General features: G+C 39.2%; 1 protein-coding gene across 1 annotated transcript in view; it reads left to right on the top strand.

The window, feature by feature from the left end:
- Positions 1 to 22,846, top strand: part of mei4 (meiosis-specific, MEI4 homolog (S. cerevisiae)) — a 49,917-nt gene that overhangs the window by 15,502 nt on the left and 11,569 nt on the right. The window contains exon 4 of the mRNA XM_058390907.1: positions 8,201 to 8,332. Coding sequence (XP_058246890.1) covers positions 8,201 to 8,332 — 132 coding nt within the window. The remainder of the gene's footprint in view (positions 1 to 8,200; positions 8,333 to 22,846) is intronic.

Below are 22,846 nucleotides of genomic sequence, written 5' to 3'. Positions count from 1 at the left end.
CATACACCAACAATGTTCTTGATCCCTTTTTTTATTGACACCAACAGCATTCTGTATCTCATGGTTCTGTACACCAACAATAGTCCGTACCTCGTGATTATGTACACAATGTTCTCTATCCCATTTTTGCATACACCAACAATATTCTGTACCCCTTGACTCCGTACACCAACAGTGTTCTACACCTTTGCTTCTGTACACAGTGTTTTCTAACCCATTTTTATTTACACCAACAATGTTTCTGTAGTAAAGTTTCATACACCAACAATATACACAACAATGTTCTGTATCCCATAATTTCAAACGTCAGCAGCAAGGAAATCCCTTAAGACACATCAACGATATTCACCAAGACAATTTGGCCTCCAGATGTTGAAATGAACTTCCCTGACCCCCTGAACAGCCGAGTCACTGCCTTCACACAAAGACTGATAACCCTTTATCGCTTCACTAAGCACTTAAGGGCGTGTATATATTAGCCCAGCTCCAGAAGAGGTTTTACTAGTTGCGACATTAAATCAGTGATGCTTGTGTTACTGTTCTGCTCATCATCACTGCTTTTATTGAAGGATATATTACTATACACTCCAAGTGGCTTATTGTCACTCAATTTTTAAAAAAAATACACTGTGGCTGAATGTGTGATGTGTAACCTGTCTGTGAATCAGACAAGGACCTGGAACGTTTTTACCAGATGGATTACGAATGACAGGCAATACTAAGGAGCATGAAGCATAAAGAACAACAGGCAGTCAGCTTCTGGTTAAACCCCTCGAGAGAAAATGAAGAAGCTAGCCAGACGAGAGAGAGAGATTTCTATGTATTGAAATGAAATATCGATTTGTGTGAAAATTATTGAAAATTGAAAGATCATTTCTTTTTCTTTTTTTTAGTCACAGTAATCACTTTCTCAATGAGAATCTGTCTTGTTTGTTTGTTTGATTTTGTTTATTTATTAATTTTCTATCTATTATTTTTTACTTATTTATTTATTTATTTCAAATGTTGGAGCATGGGGGGCTTGAGTGGTTCTTGGGAAGGTAAAACATTTTCCAAGTTTTTTTATTTATTTATTTATTTATTTAATGTATTGATGGGAAATATGGAAGAAAAACTTTTCCAATGCTTGAACTTTGCCTGAACTTCACTACTTGAATACTTGAACTTTTTTTTTTTTTTTTTTTAAATGAAGTAAGTTTCAGCTTTACTTTATTAGACGTTGTTAGGCTGTAGTTCTTGGCGATCTGTTCTTGGTGATCTTGGCGACATGGTTTTCTCACACGTGTTTGTATTCCTTTAATTGAACACCCAGCTTTACTCTGTTCAGTGGCATTTCTTCTAAAAGTTGTGATGGCTCAATGCTTAAAAACATTTCTTTTCCATGCTAAAGTACAGAAAGTGCACAGTAAACCAGGTCTCTTGCCCAAATGATATGTCCATGCTACAAATTAGGCTTAATATTAATTTAATATGAATGTAATTTGTTTATTTATTCGAAAAAAGAGAAAGTGTTGCTTATTACCTTTATTTATTCATTTATTTATTTTTTTTTGGAGATGGCTTCATCATTTCTCTCTCGGGGCATGATTGCTTTGACCTGTGCACAAGATGCCCTTTGCAGTACATCACAGGATATCACATCCCTGCATATCAGGACGAAACGATGTCCTCGAACACACGTCAACAATCGTGTGTGTAAACAATACCTTATATACAATGTGATGTAATACTGAATTTTGCAAGCATGATGGAATTTATTTAACACGCCAAATACGGACAGCACACAGGTTTCCTAGTTGATGGAGGACTGGGATGATGCATCGCTCTTTGTTTAGCATCCAGATGAGGTCAAGATGGCTGCCAGCTCTGCTGTTTTCTGCATCTAATCACATCTGGTTCACCACAAGCTGCATCTCTAAAAACACACCCACATCCATCATAAACAAACCAGCTAGTGCTTATTTAGAGCGCTTAAATGTAAACTAATGAGCACAGCCGTGTTGTTTAAAACGCAAATGGCTTTACGGAATAAACGCAAAATATTCAGTTTTTTAGAATTTCTCACAGGTTCATGGCGACGAAGCTAAAGGTCTTCTGTTCAGTACAGCGATCATAGAATGTCAAAATGCTGTGCTGGAAATTTCACCACCACACAGTGTCCTGGCTGTATTTTCTTTATTTAGAGCTAAATCTAAACTACATTACACTCGGACTGTTTGCTAGAAACCATCAGGACAGCATTACAACTACAGATTAGCGCTGTCACTTTCTAACCCACCTTCAAACACGACGTGAGCAATTCATATTCGAACTATAATTTACCCAAATGTTAATATTAACATGCAGCTTAAGTGCATTAAGAAGATTTTAATTTTGTCATTTAGCATCTGATCCAGCAGGGGGCATCTTAAAAGTTTCGAATATCCTCTTGACCTATCAGTAAATTAACCTAATGATACGGAAATGGGAGATAACAGCAAGCAGTCTTGAGCGGACAATTACGACCCCAAATCATGTAAAAAAGCAGCGTGTGGTTCAGCAGACTTCCACGAGAACAAATCTTCAGGCTTAACTATTGATTTACCGTCTCGTGATCTTCATGTTGAGTTTCCTCAACTTTTTAAAGCAGCAGGTAACTTTGGTTTCAAACTATAATCCTCTGGAAATGTCTTGGTAGCTTCACCACCATGCTGTTATATTTATGGAAAAACTTTCTCAGTGCTTGAACTTTTTTTTTTTGTTTTTTTTTAATCAGGATTGTTAGGGAAACAGATTCTAAGTTAACTTTTGTATTCCTTTAAATTTAAACTAATGAATTTATGATATTCTGGCAGGGAATCGAATATATTTGAATGTGTTTGAATGAACTGTGTGACATTTATAAAAGTCAGTACAAAAAATTGATTTTTCAAAAAACTATGGATAGTTTTGCAGTTTGTGCAGTTTAGTGCATCAGCTACCACTTTTTCCGCCTCGTCAGCGTTTCTGGTCGGGGCTGGAACACAGTCTCACACTGGAGCTTTCACAAGTCCATATATAGCTGATGCGGTACACAGAGAAGTGAAAGAACGTATTCCTCCAGGATCCTGGTACTGCATAAAGAGACGGAGATGACATAAGATGACTCCGAAATAAGGGCTAAGAAGTAAATTATCCTATTCAAATACACCGATCAGTCTGAGAGGTGACATGAAAAACACTGATGATCTCATCATGGCACCTGTTAGTGGGTGGGATATATTATGCAGTTAGTGAACATTTTGTCCTCAAAGCTGATGTGTTAGAAGCAAGCGTAACAATTTGAGCGAGTTTGACATGGGGTAGACGACTGGAACAGAGGATCTTCAAAACGGCAGCTCTTGTAGGGTGTTCCCGGTCTGCAGTGGTCAGTATCTATCTCAAGTATCCTTTAAGTCGTGTAAGTTGCAAGATGGGGCCCATAGGGCGCACCTCCCATACGGCCCACCTCGCAACTTGCATGATTTAATGGATTTGCTGCTAACATCTTGGTGCCAGATACCACAGCACACCTTCAGGGATCTAGTGGAGTCCACGCCTCGACGGGTCAGGGCTGTTTTGGCAGCAAAAGAGGGACCAAAACGATATTAGACTGGTGGTCATAATGTTATGGCTGGTTGGTTTAAAGTACAGTACACAAGACAGATACATAAAGTCTAGTGAGCTATGAGATTAGAATTCGTTCCTTCCCATTTACCCATTTCTGCTTGTTCAAGTTTGTTGAAGTTTGCCAATTTACTTCCCCAGTTCTCTCAGACACAGAGTATGAACTAAAACTATAGACACGTTTTCCTCCGCAGCTTCACCTCATTCCTGAGATTTGTGATTTCTATCGCACACGCCACATATTGGATCGTTTAGATGATATCTGCGCTTCGGGAATTTATTCACGTCTGACAAACAGTTCTGTAGCTGACGGAGTAAGACGCAGGTGGAGGCTGAATGCTGCGAGGAGGTGAACCCAGCAGCGAATAACAACAACGCTCCTTCTCACCCACCATCTCGTCTGAGTTGGAAGCGAGCCGATTGGACGGCTGCCCGCTTCCAATAACGCCGTAACTCTTTATAACGCGACGTGCCATTTCCCCGAGTGGAGGATCTGCATGTCTTTGTGCTTATCAAGAGCTTTGAGATTAGCTTTCATGGTTCTATTTGGACCGACGCTGTGAGCTTGATGAACATGCACAATAACCCATTGAGCTCAAGCTCGCTATTCTTCCTCATTCAGCAGGAACGTTTTCGGGGGGGGTGAATTTGAAGCGTTAATGAGCCGAGAATCGGTTGAGAGCAAAGAAATGAACAAGGGATTTATTTTATTTATTTATTTGAAATGAATGGAAATAGAAAGAAAATTTGGACTGGAATATCCTTCAAAGTGCTTTTTAATGTCACTGATTTTTTTTCATTTAGTTGGTTTATAAATGAAAGCAATATAAAGTTCATGTGAGAAAGTAATTTTGTCCTAGCTTATACCCGGGTTGCCAGATCTCTAACAATTCCTGTCTAATAACCCAAGATTTTTTCCCCCCATTTTTTTTTAACCGTTCCACGTCGTATTTCTTCTCTTTAAGTTTTGGATATAGAACTCAAGATTTCAAAAAAATGAAACTTTTCACAAAATTAAACTAAAAGCTTAAACTAAGAGTTCTACTGAAGACTGGACTATACTAACTTTTTTTTTTAAACCAAAATTGTTGGAGAACCAGGTTATAATCTAAGACGACATGATTGTATTCATTTAAATTAAAAATAATAAATGCTGTTAACGATATTCTGGAAAATTTCTCCAATTTGTCTTATCCTGTCTTACGTTTCCTGTCTCATTGTGTTTCTTTTACAAAAAAATTCCTAAATCACATCTTATTCTCGGTCACCTTGTGGCTCTCATGCTTTGCACGTATCGTGGCTTGACCATCAGCCCCAGCAGGTCTCATGTCCTACTCCTATACAGCTGTGCCTTCAAATCCTCCTGGGAAGCTTGTATTTCTGAATCGGAAAGTTGTAATTATGACATCATTCGCTTTCTGTTTTTATTTTTGTTGTTTTTTAGTTGCACCTTAAATCCTGCACTGCATTAATTTTTCTGCTTTTCATTGCAATCTTTACTGCTTTTATTTCAGTATATTACACACATATATCTACTTTTTACTTGTTTCTTTTAATTTCTTTTTTTGTATTTAATTTTATATATATATATAATATATATATATATATATATATATATATATATATATATATATATATATATAATATTAAATTTGTTTTTTATTTATGTTTTTAATTATGTTTTTCTTTTTCATTTAATTGAAAGAATTTGTCTGCTCAGGTTTTTTCCTGCCTACTGGCTGGGTTTTTAATGAGCAAAGATTCAGAATTCTCTCTCTCTCGTTTTGTCTCCTTGTAAATCTGCGAGACCTCCTTCTCCTCCTTCTCTTCCTGGCTGATTTGCCCTTGTTTTAATTACATTCTTAAAAATAATTTTCAATTAGTTTTGGAAATGGCTTCTCTCCTGTAGGCATGTGACTAATTTGCACTTTTGGCGCTCAACGTTAATCCGCTCTTTCTTTTTGCCTCTCGTAGCTCCTCCGTGTGCTGAGCTCCGCGTCTGACGTAGGAGGGAAGAGGTCATGTCTGTCTTTAACGCGCATCTCAGCATGTTCGTGTTCTGGTTAAAGCGCTGTTTATACTCATTTACATTTATATTCATTTCCATGCCACATGCTTTTATTTAAAGCGGCTTCTCCGCTACAACAGTAGAGCTGTTAAGACCTTTTTCTCATGTGATACTCAACTAATTATTACTATTATTATTATTATTATTATTATTAGCAGTAGTAGTATTAAGAGCAGACAAAATAGTGGCCCAGGCTTCAAATCTTTATTTGAAATCAAGCAAATGATTTTGAATTCATTATTTTTTGTCTCACACTTCTACACCTCAGGTCAGAATCATTCAAAATGTTCTATTCATATATTTATTTATTTATTTTATTTATTTATTTATTATTTTAATAGAATCGATAAAAAAAATTCAGTGTCCCAATTAACACAATTTTCACCTATGATTTATTTCCGTTTTATTTGTATACTGTATCACTTCAAATCAGCTTTATAGAAATTAATAATTTATGGATAAATTCAGGATTTTAAATGTACTGAAATATCAGTCAGTGGTGACGTGGTGGAGGGAAAACTCCCTGAGATGACACGAGGCAGAAACCTTCAGACTCCAGACAGTGCAATTGTAAAATAATTGTATTTATTTATAAACACAATTAGGTGGCACTTTGGAAAAAATTTAAGCTTCTAAGGATATTACGGAGTTTGTCTTACCAGGAAATTCATTATAGTTTCTAGTTCTGTTTCTGCTGAAGTTATAAATCTTTTCGGATCAACTGCAGTCCAGATCCAGATTTTTAAGCTTTTTTTTTTTTTTCTCCGGGTGTTCCACATCTTCTCTTTAACTCAACTTCTTCACTATCTTGTGATCTTCATGCCCTCACTTTTTAAAGGCACTTTGGTTTCAAAGTAGAATCTTCTGGAAATGACTTAAATTTTGATTAGCTTTTTATTTCACTCAGTAGCTTTAACACTGTGCTGTAATTTTTCCAGTCGAGTTTGAGAGTCGTACTCGGGTTCTACTAAAGATCGGACTGACAGTCCAGGTTCCGGTCCAGTCTCAGACGGCCATTTTTGTCTAATAATTGGTGCTGTTGGAGTTCATTCAGCTCGAGCTTATTGCTTTTCTGCTCACCTCAGCTGTACAGAGCGGTTGTCTGAGCTGCAGTCGCTATTCCATTATGTTTAGACTTCAAGGTTCAAAATTGTTCGTCTCATACACATTTATTCATGTCCTTGTCAGAATAAGAAAAGCATAGAGATAAAGTTATATTAGTCTGCATTAAATTAAGCACAAAGTTTCACCTTTGATAAAAGTAAGCTTTTCTTTTTTTTTTATGCCAGTTGGTGGCTTTGCCTCTTTGTTCTAGTTTGACCTCAAGAAAGCTGTGACCTTTAAAAGCCATTCCTTCATCTCTGAATAAATAAAACCAAAGTCGAGACTCTCAAGAGCAGTGTGACGTTTTCAGTGCCCATTACACGATCCCCCCATCATCCCTGTTACTCAACAGGAAATTGAACGCCTTCTTATCACCTCTCAGGTGCTTAGTCGATTTTTTTTTATTTATTCCTCACACTGCGTTTACGGCTAGCGCAAATCTTTTTATGCAGAATTCTCTCCTAGATCACAGAGACTGAAAAAGAGCTAAAATGCATGAAACGTGAAATGCAGGAAAAGGATTGAGACAGTTGTGCTATATTTATATATAAAATACACTATATTGCCAAATGTTTTGGGACACCCCTCCGAATCATTCAATTCATGGCTTGGGTTTGGCCCCTTAGTTCCAGTGAAAGGAACTCTTAATGCTTCAGCATACCAAGACATTTTGGACAATTTCATGCTCCCAACTTTGTGGGAACAGTTTGGGGATGACCCCTTCCTGTTCCAACATGACTGCACACCAGTGCACAAAGCAAGGTCCATAAAGACATGGATGAGTGAGTTTGGTGTGGAGGAACTTCACAGAGTCCTGACCTCAACCTGATAGAACACCTTTGGGATGAATTAGAGCGGAGACTGTGAGCCAGACCTTCTCGTCCAGCATTAGTGCCTGACCTTAAAAAAGTGTTTCTAAAGGAATGGTCAAAAATTCCCATAAACACTCTCCTAAACCTTGTGGAAAGCCTTCTCAGAAGATTTGAAGCTGTAATAGTGGCAAAAAAGGCGGGATAACTCCATATTACTTTCATGTGCATGTAAAGGCAGGCGTCCTAGTTTTGAAATAGCTCACAGTCTCTGCTCTAAATCATCCCAAAGGTGTTCCATGTTGGAACAGGAAGGGGTCATCCCCAAACTGTTCCCACAAAGTTGAGCATGAAATTGTCCAAAATGTCTTGGTATGCTGAAGCATTAAGAGTTCTTTTCACTGGATCTAAGGGGCCGAGCCCAACCCCTGAATTGAATGATTTGGAGGGGTGTCCCAAAACTTTTGTCAATATAGTGTATTTGTCATGTTGCAGTAATTGCATGACGTTGTTTGCATTTGTCCTTGTCCGTATCTGTGTAGTAGACCAGCATCTCAACAATGTGTTTTTTTTTTTTTTTTATCTTTTCCTTCAGTTTGTGGTGCAGGACAATCTGACCCAGTGTCTGATCTGTCTAGGAGGCGCTAGTGTGCTCAGACCTCTGCTAGTTCACCTCCTCCTGACCCGCATCGCCCGCCTAGCGGAGCAGCTCTGGAGCGCCTGTCAGGTAAGACCACTGATCTCATTGGCCTAAACAGAACTGTACCAAGGGTCGGAGCTCACTATTACATTTGTGCTTACAATCCTACACATCACATATTCATCACTAACACAACCCGAATGCTTTTCAGCTGTCCAGGTCATAAAATAGAATAAAAATAGTCAGAAAATGGTAAAAAAAAAAAAAAAAAAAAAAAAAAAAAAACCACCTGCTGTGTGCCTTTGTATTAAATGTATTGGTCTAAAATGAAAGTGCAAACAGAAGGAAACATGGCAAGAGGAAAGAAGGAAACGCAACAAGAGCATCGTTTTGCTAGGGAAGAGATTTGTCTCAGAAAATGGATGTTGTGTATACAGATGTGTGCAGATTTATGGTGAAGATCTGATATTAGACTTGGTGATCTATATCTGAATATTAAACTTGATAATGGTGTTGAGGCTGAAAAATTAAAAAATGCTCCATTTTGCAGTGGCTTTATTTTTCTTCCCGAAATTAGCAATGCAGATTGTTTTTGTGGGCATGTTTTATTTATTTATTTATTTATTTTTGAAAGAAGAGGGATTTGGCTGAATGTGTGAACATGTCAGAATCTGTGGAAAATCTGCAGTCATGAAGAAAAAAATATAATAATATTTATTTAGTAAATATATATAATATATTAATATTATATAATATAATTTTTGCTAGATTTTGCGTAAATTTCACAACTTCACCTTCCTTATTTGTGAATTTTGTGCAACTCGAACATCAACAAAACTTAAGCATAATTTTAATTACTTAGTTTTCTGCTGGATTTACTTTTCTTTCTCATTCACATTTTCACAAATAAGCAGTCAGTTAATCCTGCGTTCCCTGATATTTTAAATTTTTTTATTTATTTTTCATTTTTCTCTGCTTGTGACTCTTCCACAACATTGACATTCCTCTTGACTGCATATCTGATTGTATCCTTCAATACGAGCCACTCAGTTTGGTCTGTCTGTGAATCCAACAGGCTACTGAATAGGAAAAAAACTGCTTATCTTGAATCAGGAGAAGTTACAGGGCTTTAAAAAATCCAATCCTATTGTTTTTACTCAAATGTTGGAGTGTTCAGTCAGCAAAAGACAAGAGCTGGAAAATATCTACATCAAGTAAGCCAACAGGTAAAGTTTGGAAATTTGGGACGTTCATAGCTGCAAATATACAGAAAATAATCATCTATATACACTGTTGCCAAACGTTTTGGGACACCCCTCCAAATTATTGAATTCAGGTGTTGTTTTTCCGGGGTTGGGCTCGGCCCCTTAGTTCCAGTAAAAGGAACTCTTAATGCTTCAGCATACCAAGACATTTTGGACAATTAGAGCAGAGACTGCTGCCTTTACATGCACGTGAATTTAATATGGATTTGGCCCGTACTTTGTAATGATAACAAGTTTTAGGAGTGTGTTTATGGGAATTTTTGACCATTCCTCTAGAAGTGCATTTGTGAGGTCAGGCACTGATGTTGGACGAGAAGGTCTGGCTCACAGTCTCCACTCTAATTCATCCCAAAGGTGTTCTATCAGGTTGAGGTCAGGACTCTGTGAAGTTCCTCCACACCAAACTCACTCATCCATGTCTTTATGGACCTTGCTTTGTGCACTGGTGTGCAGTCATGTTGGAACAGAAAGGGGTCATCCCCAAACTGTTCCCACAAAGTTGGGAGCATGAAATTGTCCAAAATGTCTTGGTATGCTGAAGCATTAAGAGTTCCTTTCACTGGAACTAAGGGGCCGAGCCCAACCACTGAAAAACAACACCTGAACTCAATAATTTGGAGGGGTGTCCCAAAACTTTTGGGCAATATAGTGTATCTTATGCACCAAACATATGCAAATATAATCCATCGAATAATATCCTACAAATCGAAGGCAGTGCCTTATTCTGCCTCAGATGATTGCATCTATCAGGTCACTCTGCTAGAGCTTTTTCTCCACGCCGTGCAGCTCCACAGAAAACAGAAACAAGCTTCTTCTAATTATTTGCAATCATGTCAGTTTTCTAAGGTTAATATATTATTGCGTCTCCTTTTGGGAAAATGCTGAGCTTTGACAGCGTTTGTTGTATTATGCAGCGGATTTTGTTTGCTTTCATTTTTTAATAGTTACTTCATCGCTTTTAGACTGAAGTCTTTCTCTCCACAGACAATCCATCAATTCTTTTCTAAACCTACAGACAAAAAGCAGCCCACAGGATCCAAACAACTCCTAAATCACCGCTGGGTTTTTGCAATCACGGCAAAGCGCAGAAGAGATGAGCTGAAATTGCTGCAGGAAAATGTCTTGTAGATGGAACGCAAAAGATTCATTATTTGTGTGTGTTTCTGTGTGTGTCTAAGACGAAATAGGTATTCAGACCCTTTTGGTTTTTTTTGTATTTAATCCACTTCACATTTACACACACAATGTCTTTTGACATTTCTATTAAATATGAAGACAAAATTAAGCAATCTTAAGATATCAATTTTAAAAAGTTTTCTGAAAAGGAGTTTTAAAAAAATACATGTAAAGTTTGAAAATAATAAAAAATAATTCCCGTTCTTAGTCTAAGAAGTAGACTAGAAGCATGTAGAAAAAAAATCGGGAGCAATATACTCTGGTCACACCAAACAGAAATTCTCTACAGCAATAATTCAGATCAACATATTTGCTGAAATGAGGGCTGTGCAGAGGTTCCAGAGAACACTGTGTTCCCTCAGTGAAACATAGGGTAGGAGCATATGCCATTAGTGAAGCAAGGGGTGGGAGCATATATCATTAGTGAAGCAAGGGGTGGGAGCATATATCATTAGTGAAGCAAGGGGTGGGAGCATATACTTACTTTGAAGTACATAGGGTGGGATTATATACACAGATTGATGCACGCAGATGGAAGCATATACCCTTAGTGAAGCACGGGGATGGGAGCATACAGTGAGGGGAAAAAATTATTTGATCCCCTGCTGATTTTGTCTGTTTGCCTACTGACAAAGAAATGATCAGTCTGTAATTTTAATGGTAGGTGTATTTGAACAGTGAGAGACAGAATAACAACAAAAAAAATCCAGAAAAACACATTTCAGAAAAGTTCTACATTGATTTGCATTTTAATGAGTGAAATAAGTATTTGATCCCCTATCAGTCACAAAGATTTCTTGCTCCCAGGTGTCTTTTATACAGGTAAGGAGCTGAGATTACAGTAGGAGCACTCTCGGGGAGTGCTCTTAATCTCAGCTCATTAACTGTATGAAAGACACCTGTCCACAGAAGGAAGCAATCAATCAGATTCCAAACTCTCCATCATGGCCAAGACCAAAGAGCTGTCCATGGATGTCAGGGACAAGATTGTAGACCTACACAAGGCTGGAATGAGCTACAAGACCATCGCCAAGCAGCTTGGTGAGAAGGTGACAACAGTTGTGATTATTCCCAAATGGAAGAAACCCAAAAGGACTGTCAATCTTCCTCGGTCCGGGGCTCCATGCAAGGTCTCACCTCATGGAGTTTCAATGATCATGAGAACGGTGAGGAATCAGCCCAGAATTACACTGGAGGATTTTGTCAATGATCTCAAGGCAGCTGGGACCATAGTCACCAAGAAAACAATTGGTAACACACTACGCCGTGAAAGACTGAAATCCAGTAGCGCCCGCAAGGTCCCCCTGCTAAAGAAAGCACATGTACAGGCTCATCTGAAGTTTGCCAGTGAACATCTGAATGATTCAGAGGAGAACTGGGTGAAAGTGTTGTGGTCAAATGAGACCAAAATCCAGCTCTTTGGCATCAACTCAACTCGCCATGTTTGGAGGAGGAGGAATGCTGCCTATGACTCCAAGAAGACCATCCCCACCGTCAAACATGGAGGTGGAAACATTATGCTTTGGGGGTGTTTTTCTGCTAAGGGGACAGGACAACCGCACCGCATCAAAGGGATGATGGACGGAGCCATGTACCATCAAATCTTGAGTGAGAACAAGTGAGAACCTCCTTCCCTCAGCCAGGGCATTGAAAATGGGTCGTGGATGGATATTCCATCCTGACAGTGACCAAAAACACACGGCCAAGGCAACAAAGGAGAGGTTCAAAAAGAAGCACGTTAAGGTCCTGTAGTGGCCTAGCCAGTCTCCAGACCTTAATCCCATAGAAAATCTGTGGATGGAGCTGAAGGGTCAGCCACAAAACTTTAATGACTTTGAGAGGATCTGCAAAGAGGAGTGGGCCCAAATTCCTTGAGATGTGTGCAAACCTGGTGGCCAACTACAAGAAATGTCTGACGTCTGTGATTGCCAACAAGGGTTTGCCACCAAGTACTAAGTCATGTTTTGCAAAGGGGTCAAATACTTATTTCACTCAATAAAATGCAAATCAATGTATAACTTTTTTGAAATGTGATAAACCTACTATTAAATTACAGACTGATCATTTCTTTGTGGGCAAATGTACAAAATCAGCAGGGGATCAAATAATTTTTTCCCTCACTTTATACCATTAGTGAAGCATGGGGGTGGGAGCATATACCATTAGTGAAGCACAGGAATAAGAGCATATACCATTAGTGAAGCATGGGGGTGGAAGACTATGCCCTTAGTGATGTGTAAGGGATGGTAGCATATGCTCTGATTGAAACAGGGTAGAAGCATGCACCATCAATGGGTTGGGATCATATACCCACATTGATGCATGGGGATGAGAGCATATACCTTCAGTGAAGCACCAGGCATGAAGGCATATAACATTTGTGAAGCATGGGGTTGGGAGCATATACCCTTTAGTAAAGCACTGCGGTGGGAGCATATACCCACACATTGAAGCACAAGGGTGGGAGCATATACCCACACATTGAAGCATGGGGTGGGGTCATATACCTTCATTGAAACATTGGGTGGGATCATATACCTTCATTATAGCACCGGGGTGGGATCATATACCCACTCATTGAAGCACTGGGGTGGGATCATCATGATATTGTGAGGAAAATATCTCCTAGGCAATAAATAAACAAACAAACAGCAATCCAGGGAGAAGGACATTTCAATAAGACTGCGTCCCCCAAACATACAGCCAAATAAATTCAGCCCTGCCTTACACGTCTTCTGACTTCTGAAAAATTATAGAGGAGTTTGAAATTGAGGGCATCAGAAGGAACCGTGTAATTTTGGGGGAAACTTGAACCACATTCCTGCGAAAAATGAGCTGCTTCTTACTGTAAAAGTCTCTAAGCTGTAATTACTATCACCAGCTTTGTAAGAAAATGTACTGAAGTTAAATGAGTACTTTAATAGCACTTTCTTTTTTTTAGTGGGGATATAAACGTTTTATTTTTTTTCCCCAGCAGCCTCGTACAATTTGTTCCATCAAACCAACTATAGGAAAGCACCAGGGTTATCACTTTCATAAAGATCCTGGAGGAGTCCTTGACCACAGTTTGAACTGTTATCAACAATGATTTGTGTGATGTGTATCAATGTTGTCCAAAAAAAAAAGCACAGAAATCATGTCCATTTCAGCATCACACTGCTGTTGGAGCTCTTCTTCTTTTTCTTCTTCTCTCCTTTCTGACAGATTGCTTGAATGAGATGTGCTTGAAATCCTGCTCTCTTCTGGAGGCTGAATCTCCGCCATATGTCTTCATTACTGATCAAATCAGACTACTTGTACTTATCCCGGATTCGATAACCAGTTTCATGTCCTCGACAAGGGTCATCTTTAACCGTCCTGAAGGGTTTCAGATTGGTGATATTTTTTCATTAACACACCATCTGGTAAGTCACTAGCTTACGAGCTGCCTATGAGCCAGGAAATGACCTAATTCAAGCCTTCCAGGACTGGAACTGATGACTCCTGGCCAACTTCATCTGAGTTTACTCCTTCTGATCCTCCTGAAATGCTCGTTTTTTATCCAGCGTTCTATCACTGGATCCCTGAGCTGTGCATTCGGACAAGTTAGGAGTTAGTGTGAGCCTGTTTGCTTCAGGAAATGTCTAGGGTGGTAACGTATGCCTCAAAACAACCCCAGAGAGCTGATGTTTGCTTCGTAACAAAGCCAGGAGAGGTAAACTTTGTTTTCGGACAACTCTGGGGAATGGACGTTTGCAGTAGAACGAGCAGAGAGCTGAATTTGAGCACGCTCAGGCCTTGATTAACTTAAATGTACACACATCCATCCAGAGACGGCTTCCAGTTTAAAAAAAAAAAAACTAATTTTTTCACATACAGTTGTCTCTTCGCTTTTGCCTTGCTATGCAGTTTGAAGAGCTTTTATATTAAGGTGGCAAAATTCCAGATGTGTTTATGCAAGCTGATTAATTTATACATCTACAGTCTGATTTATTTTACCAAGTCACCACACAGATGGTGTGGATTTGCATGTGAAAATTAATACGGTTCGAGGGCAGGTGCAGAATCCTGAGTTTCTTGATTTCCTGTGATATATTCACAGCTTTTTCAGATGTTTTTTTTTTTCTATTTTCAAAAATGTATATTTACCTTGTTCACTCGTGTCTGTAATCGTTTGTTTTTTAGATTTCTTTTTTTATGCATAGGATAGTCTGCTTATAAACACACGAAACAATGAAGTGTATATTAAAATGTCTTGCACATACCGACGATTGCATGTCTTCACATACTGATTTACGAAAGACGACTTCACCTTCAGCAAGGTTGAACAAGGCAGTAGAAATGGTTCTCGGGTGATATGCTCCATAAAAGTACAGCCGTAAAAAGTGATATTTTTCCGACTATTATATCAGTTGTGATGGAATGATGCATCTCAAGAGTAAACAAATGACAGATTCTTCAGCTAAACAAGAAGACAAATTAGAGCTCCAGTCTGCCACCCAGTCCTGTGTTTTTGATGTTTTGTTTAAGTTGATGTGTTAGAAGCAGGAAAAATGGACAAGCGTAAGGATTTGGTTAGGTTAATGCTGGTTCTGATAGAAAGGTGTCAGAATACACAGTGCAAGATGGGTCAGGGCTGTTTTGGCAGCAAAAGGGGGACCAACACAATATTAGGCAGGTGGTCATAATGTTATGTCTTGTCAGTGTATGTTAACATGACATATGAGTAATTAGTCTGCTGGTTAATTGTGTCAGTGGAAGACATGTGCATTGAACCAGACATAGACAGGACACAGTCTAAATGTTCAGAAATCTTGTTATTGCCGAATTAAAAAATTTACTGCTGCTCTGTTTTTTCCATCTGTCTCAAAGTTCTCATATGCTGCTCATTAGGACAGCTAGCTATCCAACTTGACCATCTTAGCAGCAGTTAACCGAACTGTAACTAGCCTCGAGATCACCATATGCTGTGTCTGAGTTTGTGAAATGAACCTTGTGGCCTGAGGCTGGTGAGTACATGTTTCCTAGCCAGAGAAAAAAAGGTGCATCATTTTAAACAGCCTCTCAGAATGCCGATTGCATCCAATTCATTGCTCTGTTTTCTACATATCCGATCATCTCCTCCCCCGGTACCCAATTAGAGAGTGTTCGAAGTTCGGAGCGACCAACGAAAGTAGTTTTTTCCGCTTTTGAAGGATTGTCCATACAGGATTTAATGAGGAGGTAATGATGACTAAAGATGAATGGCAGGTAACGTCGTTTGAAGGTCATGTTAGGGAATGTAGACATAAGTACAAGTTTGGACTGCAACTGTTTTAATGATCAATTGCTGTTGAACGATGAAGTTGTGTTTTTGGCTAACTTTGGAACTTGGTGAGTCAGACAGAAGAGAAAACCTTTTTTGACACGTTCACTGGAATCACGCTGATGAACGACAGAAGGCAGCTCGTGTAGCCGAAGTGATCGATGGAGTAACTGATCAGCCGTGACAGCTTCAAAAGTCCTAATTGCCTACAGGACACCAGACACTTTATTACTCGATTTATACGTTTATCTACATCAGATTCATACTGTATTATAGCTCTATCAGAGAACTCATTGCTTTATTGCTAATTTACTCTGTTTATCTTCTGTAGAGAGGACGTAACTTATGGTTCTGTAGTGTATTGGCTAGAACTTCACTGATCATGCAGCTTGCTCCAGCTGCTAATTTACTCCTGAAATGAAACTCATGATCTTTTTTAGTACAATGCCAGTGTCCAAACTCTCGATGATGACCATAATAACCAAGGTATGATGGCCGAGAAGTGCAAAACAAAATAATAATAATATCCAAAAACACAAGGACAGTTCAGACAAACCGGAAACGGTAGGTATCGTTTGCGAATGGAATTCTTACTGCTGATTGGCCGAGACATCTGTCACTCAAGTTATACAGGAAGTAGGAAATTGTGTATCTAACTTGTACATGTGTGGAGTTCTGCGTTCATTTTAAACAATTCTTTCGATAGTGCAACTTTTAAATCTTTTAAAGAAAATAACAAATATTTATAAGAAAGTGGAATCCATTCAACACTATATATACTGTGATTTTAGATATACTGATAGCATATCGTGGCATAAAGATTAGTTTGCGATCTCTTAATGTATGCACAAATCCACTTTCTACTGCTGCAGCCTCGCAGCCTTCCTGTATAACTTGAGTGACAGATGTCTCGGCCAATCAGTGGTAAGAATTCCATTCGCAAACTATACCTACCTTTTCCGGTTTGTCTGATTAGTTTGGTTTATGGATTTATTTTATTTTCTGATTTGTTTTGTTTTTGTATTTATTTTGTTTTCTGATTTGTTTGGTTTTTGGGTTTGTTTTGTTTTTGAATTTTGTTTTGCACTTCTCGGCCACTGTACCAAGGCCTTTTGCACGCATCTTTTTTTCAGGTTAAATAAAACATCGCAGGCATGTCGGCAGTTTTTCCCTACTTCCTTGTACTTGGGATTACTGTCCATTTGGAAGAGTCACTCCCGTGAAGAGTCACAGGAGCATGATGATACCGCCACCATGCTTCACACTTGGAAAGATGATCTTTGGACTGTAGTTATGACCAAACGGTTTCATTTCTGTTTCATCAGACCTTTCTCAAAATAGTAAGCTCTTTGTAGTCTGGCTTTTTTTTAAAGATGGTTTTGAAGTAGTGGTTATGTTGGTCTAGGACTGGTGGATATAGATACTCGTCTAACTTTTTCCTCCAACATCTTCATGAGATTCTTTACACACCAAACTTTGTGTATAGCAATCAGAATGCATCTTCTTCCTAAATGGTACGATGGCTCCCATGGTGTTTATACTTGCATACTAGTGTTTGTACACATGAACACGGTATCTTCAGGCCAAGGATAAACCACACTTGGAGGTCCACCAAATTTCTTTTGGTGTCCAACAAAGAGGCACTGAGTATTAAAATACCTCCACAGGTACACCTCCAGTTGATTCCAGTCAGCCTATCAGAAGGTTTGACACCATTTTTTGGAACTTTCCAAGCTGTGCAAGTTTATAGTTTACTTGTGTGTAAAAAATGCACAAAGCAGATATTGAATATGTATGGAAATGTTTAAATGAAAAAATAAAAACGCACCTGTGTAACACAATCTATCAAAGATTCGCTTCAACTCATGCGATTTATTTTCTTTCTCATGTTTGTTTTGTTGGATATGTAATTTTGTCTATTTGTAATCTAAAGATATAATACAAAAATACATTGGTAGTCACAGTGAACAGATTCATTTGGGGCCTGCAGTCGAACAGATCTGTGGCTGTGTTATAATAAATATGGCTGAAGGCCAGGTATTAGATTTTCGTGGCCTGTTTATAACTTAAGTGTTATCATGTAACATGGCAACCCTGACCAGGATAAAGATAAACAAATGTCTTATTGTTGTTGAGAAATGTTAGCAAAATTTGTATGTATATCTTGAGGTTTTGGTCAAAATTATCAGTAAGTCAGAGACAGTGATGACTTCATTTTACTGCCTTGTACCAATCAGCATTTGTGTAAAAAGTGAGGCTTGTGCCATGGTGATTTATTTATTTATTTTTTCCCTGTTCACTATTTATCTTTAAAAAAAAAAAAAAAAATCCTGGTAAACAAGTTGTAAACCTAAATAGATTAAAACGAGCATTTCAATCATTTTTGCTTTAAGGGGAGTAGAGAGGCGTATAATAATGCTCTCTCTGGTGCAGGAGTAAAAGTTCCTAAGCACCTTAGCGGGCAGTCTAAAGTCTCTTAAGCGTCTGAGGTGGAAGAGACGCTGCCAGGCCTTCTTCACCATGGTGCTGATGTGACAGGACCATGACAGGTTCTGCGTGATGTGAACACCAAGGTATCTGAAGCTGTCCACTCTCTCCACTGGGCTCTCGTCGATCACGGGGGTCTGGTAGTTCCTCTCCTGCTTTCTGCTGAAGTCCACTATCAGCTCCTTTGTCTTGCTGACGTTAAGGAGGAGGTTGTTCCTCAGGCACCAGTTCTCCAGAGTCCTAATCTCCTCCAGGTAGGCTGTCTCATTATTGTCAGAGATCAGTCCGACCACAACGATGTCGTCAGAAAACTTGATAATGTTGGTGGAGTTGGTAGTGGCCATGCAGTCATACGTGTACAAAGAGTACAGCAGGGGGCTCAGAACACAACCCTGGGGGACTCCAGTGCTGAGGGTGAGTGAGGCTGAGACATGTCTGCCCATCCTTACTGCCTGTGGTCTGCCAGTTAGGAAATTGGAGATCCACTGACACAGAGATGGGCTGAGTCCCAGGTGCTCCAGATTGGTGGCGAGTGTGGAGGGGATTATAGTGTTAAACGCTGAACCGTAGTCAACAAACTGCATTCTAACATAATTCCCCTTTCTAGTGTCCAGGTGAGTGAGTGATGTGTGAAGGAGGTGAGAAATGGCATCATCTGTTGAGCGGTTCAGGTGGTAAGCAAACTGTAGTGGATCCAGTGTGTCTGGTAGTGAAGAGATGATGAAGTCTCTGACCAGCCGCTCAAAACACTTCATCGCTACTGAGGTCAGGGCTATGGGGCAGTTGTCATTGAGGGAAGCAGGATGGGGTTTCTTCAGGACAGGAACAATGATGGACTCTTTAAAGCATGTGGGGATTGCCGACTTTAAATTGTATTTCTTGTATTTTATTCTAGTTTTACATTTTTTAAATATTTTTTATAGTTTATATTCTAGTTTTACATTTTTATTTAAATTATATTTCCTATTTTTTATATTCTAGTTTTACATTCTTATTTACATTGTATTTATTATATTTTATATTCTAGTTTTACATTTTTATTTCCATTTAGGCCAGTCATAAAAAACATTGAACTACATGTTTTACTGTGTACGATTGTGTATGTGACGAATAAAATTGTGAATAATAATAATTAGCCATGCAGTCAGGAGCTGCTTGTTGGCAGAGGCTATTGTGAACTCAGCTGGATGGTGGATTTTCATTCAAATGGTGTAGGATCGATTAGCGGTGATGTCTCTTTGGTAGAACACGAGCGGAAATGGACAATGGCACCAAAATAATAATTACTTTTTTTTGGTCACCTACCTGGACATGTGGAACATGCTGAAAAAGAATCTTCAGTACGATAGCAATCCAGCGATGTGAGAGAACAACAGAAGAGCTAATGTTTTGTCTCATTTTGTTTGGATCACATCACAGCCAGTGATCAGGAGTGTACAAATCTATTCAGCTCGCTGGATTAATGAAGTAATTATCGCAAACAGCGCTGGCCTTTCCATCCACAGCAGCTGGAGTGAAACAGAAGCTCTCTCCCTCTCCGGCTCACCCTTATTGTGCTCTCGGTTCTCCCGCTTTTCTCTTCTTGACTAAAACTATTATCTGTGTCCTCCTTTCTTATTTTTTAATAGGAGGAACTGATATGGGTGTCAGGGATGAGCGAACTCCAATGTATTGGTACCGCGTTTGACCGCCGCATTTTAACTGAGGCTTATCAGGCATGCCAAACTCGCCGTGCAGGACACAAAGTCGGTCATTAGATAGCCGATCACTGGTGTGGATATTCCAACTCAAACTGTTAAGATGAACCTAATGATTCATAAAGAGTGGAAACTGATATGTTTGCTTACTCAAGACCTTAACAATCAGTTCATTTCAATTCCACGTTCTCCGAATGTTGGCCATATTGTTTATGAAATCCCGCCGAGGATAGACGGCAAGTAGGTCGATCATCAGGGGAGAATACACACACACACACTTTCAAAAGTATTGAGAAACAGCCAAACCGCAGCAGCAGCGATGCCACGATGGATGGCACATAGCCTAGGTTTCGTGAGCCGCATAGCAACCAGCATAATAAGACAACATAAATAAACACATAAATAAAAATAACTGCAGTGTCTCATGGCTAATGACCTAACCGAACCCCTCTCTCTCTCTCTCTCTCTCTCTCTCTCTCTCTCTTTATATGTCAGGTTTTAGTTTAAAAGCAAATGATTAAAGAGAGGGCATTTCTGGACATTGCAATGTTTTTTGCACACACACACACACACACACACAAAGGTAGTCAGGAGTGTGAAGAAGTGTGGAGAGAAATGGTCATGTCAGAGCAGCGTGGTTTTGAAACCCCCATACACTCGTCTATAAATACGTTAATTCAGATCTAAAAGTGTTTTAAAGTTTTTTCAATATTTATTTCAATAGTATTCAGACAATCAAAAGTTTATATATACGCTTGCCGTCCAATTATTTGGAACACTGTACATTTAGGCAGTAACCTAATCAGGGATTCAATAGGCAGCAGTGCAGTAGATAAATTCATCCAGATTCAGGTCAAGAGCTTTGGGTGATGTTCACGTCAAGCGTCGGATTATAGAAAACTTTAACTGTGGCCATGGATGTTGGCGCCAGTCTCTAGAGTTTACACAGACATCAAAAAAGCCATCAAGTGTGTGACAGTTCTGTAGGTGGAAGCAACATGTCGGTAGAAAAGATCAGAGGAAAAGCTGGCAGGAAAGATACAGTAACTCGGATAATCGATGTACACCTGCAGTGAGTGGAAAAGCATCTCAGCATGCACGAAACATCAACTCTTGAGGTGCATGAGTTACAACAGCACAAGACTGCAACACTGAAGATTAGAGGGAAAAAAAACCCTCCTTTGTGTTTGTCCTGTATTCAGCTGTCCAGTTTCTATGGACTAGACAAATATATACTAGATTAAAATAAGTTAATAATCATACATCCTTTCTGTATAATTGTTTATATATGAAAAAGCTCTGAAAGACCAGCTTTAAACAGTGTTCCATTGTAGACACACTGCCCTTCCATCTCTCATCAGTCTGTGTCCATGGACACACACACAAGGATGTCTTCTATCATTTAATCTTGTTCGTGAGCACAAAACCAGGAACCGCTCCGTTCCCAAAGCCAAAGCTCTTTTTTTTAACGGCCTGTGCAAAGCTCTTCTTTAAACCAGGCTCAGGTCAACATTGCTCACCCTTGACCATTCAGTTACTGTAACGACTTCATCTGGGATCCGAAGCTTCTAGGACGGAGAAAGAAAAAGCCTTCCTTTCCCCAGCAGCGTTGTACATGTTGGCTTCTGCTGTAGAGAAACTTTATGCAGTAGAAGATGCAAGGCAATATAATATTTTTGGGGCTGTCGGATTTTTAAGGATGCAGTCTCAACTTTTTTTTTTTTTTTCTTTTTGCAGGTCCGTTAGGATAATTAGGGTCAAAGCAACATGGAATAAGATGAAGGTAATTTGATTCTCGGAAATAAGATGAAGGGAATTTGATTCTCGGAAATAATTGAAGGGCAGAGGCATAGGGTCAGAGAGATTAGTTTTCTCTGAATAACACCAGAGATTCTGGTACATTGTGTCAATTAACAAGGCCATGAACTACCTGCGTTCAGCAATTGCTCACGACCAACCTTGGAACCTTTCTAGATATTTAAAAGAGCGCAACAGTTAATTTCTTGCTGTGTAGGAAATGAGAAAAGTAACCGTCTCGGCCATGACTTCAGCACCAGAGTGTTCTACGGCTTAGAAAATCCTGTCTGCCTTCCAGTCCGGTGTGTGTGTTCATTTTTGGTTGTATCTCTTGCCAGTCATTGGACAGAATAAACACTCCACAATGCCACTTCACTCCACCCCCATGCCAGAAAGAAAATCACCCAGCACAGTCAGCTCATTCCCCTGGCAGCAAAAACCTTTATTACTGGTGAAGGTGGAAGAACAGTGACAGAGAATTTGTTGAATTTGATGTGATGCACAGTCTGTCTAAAACTCTTAGAACTCTTGAATTTAGCAGGTTTTTAATACATCACTCATGCTAGACTGTATAAGCCAGATAGATAGATAGATACTTTACTCATCCCTTTGGGAAATTTACATAACCGTTGAGACCATTCGCTCTGCACATGAAGCACTTTGGCTGAGACCAGAGCCTTGATATAGTGTTTATATCATTGTATTTATCATGTGTCCTATTTGTCAGATTTTCTGAGCAGACCAGAATAAAACCTTTAGAACAAGTTCAGAACGCAGGCTGGATGGAAAATCCAACGTGACCGCGTGTACCGTGGAGCCGGCCTGGTGTTTTCGTCTTAACAGCTGTCGAAATGCCTCGGAGAGCCGCAGCAAAGCCTCCGTCCTCTTTACACTA

The sequence above is a fragment of the Hemibagrus wyckioides genome, linkage group LG06 (assembly GCF_019097595.1).
Source record: "Hemibagrus wyckioides isolate EC202008001 linkage group LG06, SWU_Hwy_1.0, whole genome shotgun sequence".
NCBI classification, from domain to species: domain Eukaryota; kingdom Metazoa; phylum Chordata; class Actinopteri; order Siluriformes; family Bagridae; genus Hemibagrus; species Hemibagrus wyckioides.
Note: the sequence above shows the minus strand (reverse complement) of the source record. Positions and strands in the feature narration are given on the sequence as shown.